The sequence below is a fragment of the Gekko japonicus genome, unplaced genomic scaffold, assembly GCF_001447785.1.
Source record: "Gekko japonicus isolate JY-2015 unplaced genomic scaffold, Gekko_japonicus_V1.1 scaffold915, whole genome shotgun sequence".
Lineage (NCBI taxonomy): Eukaryota > Metazoa > Chordata > Lepidosauria > Squamata > Gekkonidae > Gekko > Gekko japonicus.
In genome coordinates, this window is record NW_015173149.1 from 4,043 (window position 1) to 6,955 (window position 2,913).

Here is a 2,913-nt window from a genome sequence, read left to right on the forward strand (position 1 = left end):
GGTGTACAATTCTAGAAACTCCCGTCGGGGTTGATTGTGTAAAAGGGATGTAAATTGAGTGGTAGCTATTAGATTGTACAAACTGATTATTATTGTTGATATTGCATGTGAGGAATATATACCTGTTTTAGAATATTATGAATAATACACCGTGCACTTGATAAGATGGAACATATAGAACACTTTAGCTTCTAAAAAAGTTTTTGCAGTGTATATATTTGTTGTTTGACTCTTCTAACACTGCAGCTCGAGTTTTCACAGCCTCCAGGTGGGGCCTGGAGATCCCCCGCTTTTACAACTGATCCCCAGCTGGCAGATGCCAGTTTCCCTGGAGAAAACGTCTGCTTTGAAGGGTGGACTCTGCGGCACGGTACTATGCTGAGTGAGGCCCCTCCCCTCCCCACACCCCGCCCCCGCCCCCCGGGAGCCACCCTTGCTCCTAGCACAGCAATGCCTCTGGCCCAGCCCCAGCCCCCCCTGGGAAATTGGAAAGTCTACACCCTTGGTTGAAAGGACTGGGCATTATTCTCCGGGACTATTCTTAATGCAGGTAAGGCTGGATCAGGCCTCCTCCTTGTTCTCGGGCTAGCAAACTCTGCAGGGGGCTTCCCGGTGTGTTTCCGGACCTCCCTGGGTTCCTGGCACCTGGACTGTCGCACTAGGGTTTGGAAGACTTGGGTTCAAATCCCCGCTCTGCCTTCAAAGCTCGCTGGGTGGCCTTGGGCCAGTCACGTTCCCTCAGTCTGATCTACTTCGCAGGGTTGTCAGCTCTGGGTTGTGAAATTCTTGGAGACTTGCGGAGGGTGGAGCCTGGGGAGGTGGGGAGGGGCCTCACCAAGGCGTAAGGCCATAGAGTCCACCCTCCAAGGTAGCCATTTTCTCCAGGTGAACTGATCTTGGTCATCTGGAGGTCAACTGTAATAGCAGGAGATCTCCAGGGGCCACCTGGAGGCTGGTAACCCTGTCTACTTTGCAGGGTTGTTGTGAGGACAAAATGGAGGAGGGACTTACGTAAGCTGCTTTGGGTCTCCACTGGGGAGAAAGGGTGGGAGATGAATATAAAGTAAATAAACAAACCACCCAGCTTGAAGCCTGCTAGTCTTTTCCCAATGTACCCTTTAACAGCATCACAACAGGCAGAAATATGTCAGGTGGAGTTCCCCTCCTCCTGGATTGACGTAGCTGAATTTCTGTGCAGCTGTCAGGGGCACCCACCCAGACAGAGTTGCCAGCCTCCAGGTGGGGCCTGGAGACCTCCTAGTATGAGAACTCATCTCCAGACAACAGCGATTAGTTCCCCTGGAGGAAACGGCTGCCTGGACAGGTGGGCTCTATAGTACTGTACCCTGCTGAGGTACACACACACACACACACACACACACACACACACACACAGTTTCCGCTCCCAGAATCTCCTGGTATTTCCCAGCCCAGAGTTGGGAACCCTACACCCAGATCAAGGCTTGGCAGCTCCCGGCTTCTCCAGACGGGACCCACGCTCATGCCACACGGTGGGGGGTGGGCTGTATCCGTCTCCCGCTCTGCAGACGCGACTGATCTCCGAACTGAATGTCTTTGCAGGATCCTTCGGCCCAAACCGTCCAGGTCCTGAAATTCACCATCAAGGAGACCGTTTGCCGTGCGGACGAGAACCCGGATGTGACCCAGTGTGCGGAAAAAGAGGATGGGGTAAGGGGACCCTCCAGTTCTTACTGGGACAGCTTCTATGGAACTGCTGAATTGCTGGCATGTAAGGAGCTCTGGTGGCTCAAGTGGTTAAGACGCTGAACTGCAGGCTGTGGAAGGTCGGTAGTTCAGCAGTTCAAGACCCGAGTGTGCCGCATGACGGAGTGAGCTCCCATCTCTAGTTCCAGCTCCTGCCAACCTAGCAGTTCAAACGCAAGAAATTGCAAGTAGATAAATAGGTACCACTTCGGTGGGAAGGGAACAGCGTTCCGTGCGCCTTGGTGTTTATTCATGCTGGCCACATGACCACGGAAATGTCTTCGGACAGCGCTGGCTCTTCGGCTTGGAAACGGAGATGAGCACCACAACCCTAGAGTCGGACTCGACTGGCTTTCGAGCAAGGGAAGCCTTGGCCTTTACTGGAAATTCCCCGGGATGGACCACGCAGGTCCATTCTGCTCACGGTGGTACCTTCTGCTTCTGTGCCCCCTGCCCCTGACCGACACCACGTGACTCAGGAAGGCCCCATGCTGGCAACACAGGTGGACTTCTGCAACTAGCACAGCCAATGTTAAACCCACTCTGAGCCCTTTTTCTGCCAGGAAGTTTGTGTGTTTGTGTATGTGTGCATCTCTTGAACTCAGGGCTTGCTTGGGGCTGATACCTTTCCTTCTTTGTTTGGGCAGATTGACCGGGACTGCTCTGGGTTCTATTCTGCTGATCAGAATCGGCCGATGATCCTTGTCGAGTGCGAAGATGTGGATGAGCAGGTATTTTCTTGGCTACCTTAAATGACCTTCTCTGTTTCTTCTTTCGCACTCAGGCCCAGCAAGTTTTCACAATGGAAGTTGGGGGGGGGGGGCAGATGCCAGCAAATGCAGATTCCTGAGTCTGTCTTGCAGATGTTATTTATTTAATTCACGTGTATCCCACCTTTCTCTTCAACTTGGACCCAAAGCAGTTTACATCATTCTGTTCTCCTCCATTTTATCCTCACAACAACCCTGTGGGGTAGGTTAGGCTGAGAGGGGGGACTGGCCCAAGGACACCCAGCGAACTTCCTTCCAGATGCATGCAGAGCTTTGACAGTTTGCCAAGTTTGGTTTCTAAAAGTGTGTGTTTGAGGATGTTCGCTCTTGGAATCTTCCCCTTGGGCACAGTGCTCCTGAGCATGGGCAAAAAGCCCACCCGACAGAAAGATTTGAAAACATCAATGTGAGGAAAGAG

At 52.4% G+C, this 2,913-nt stretch overlaps 1 protein-coding gene across 1 annotated transcript in view; it reads left to right on the forward strand.

Annotated features, from left to right (window-relative positions):
- LOC107119771 (cathelicidin-related peptide lutzicidin-like) overlaps positions 1 to 2,913 on the forward strand; it is an 8,006-nt gene that overhangs the window by 3,843 nt on the left and 1,250 nt on the right. Inside the window, exons 2-3 of the mRNA XM_015422355.1 lie at positions 1,582 to 1,689; positions 2,373 to 2,456. Of these exons, the coding sequence (XP_015277841.1) occupies positions 1,582 to 1,689; positions 2,373 to 2,456 (192 nt within the window). The remainder of the gene's footprint in view (positions 1 to 1,581; positions 1,690 to 2,372; positions 2,457 to 2,913) is intronic.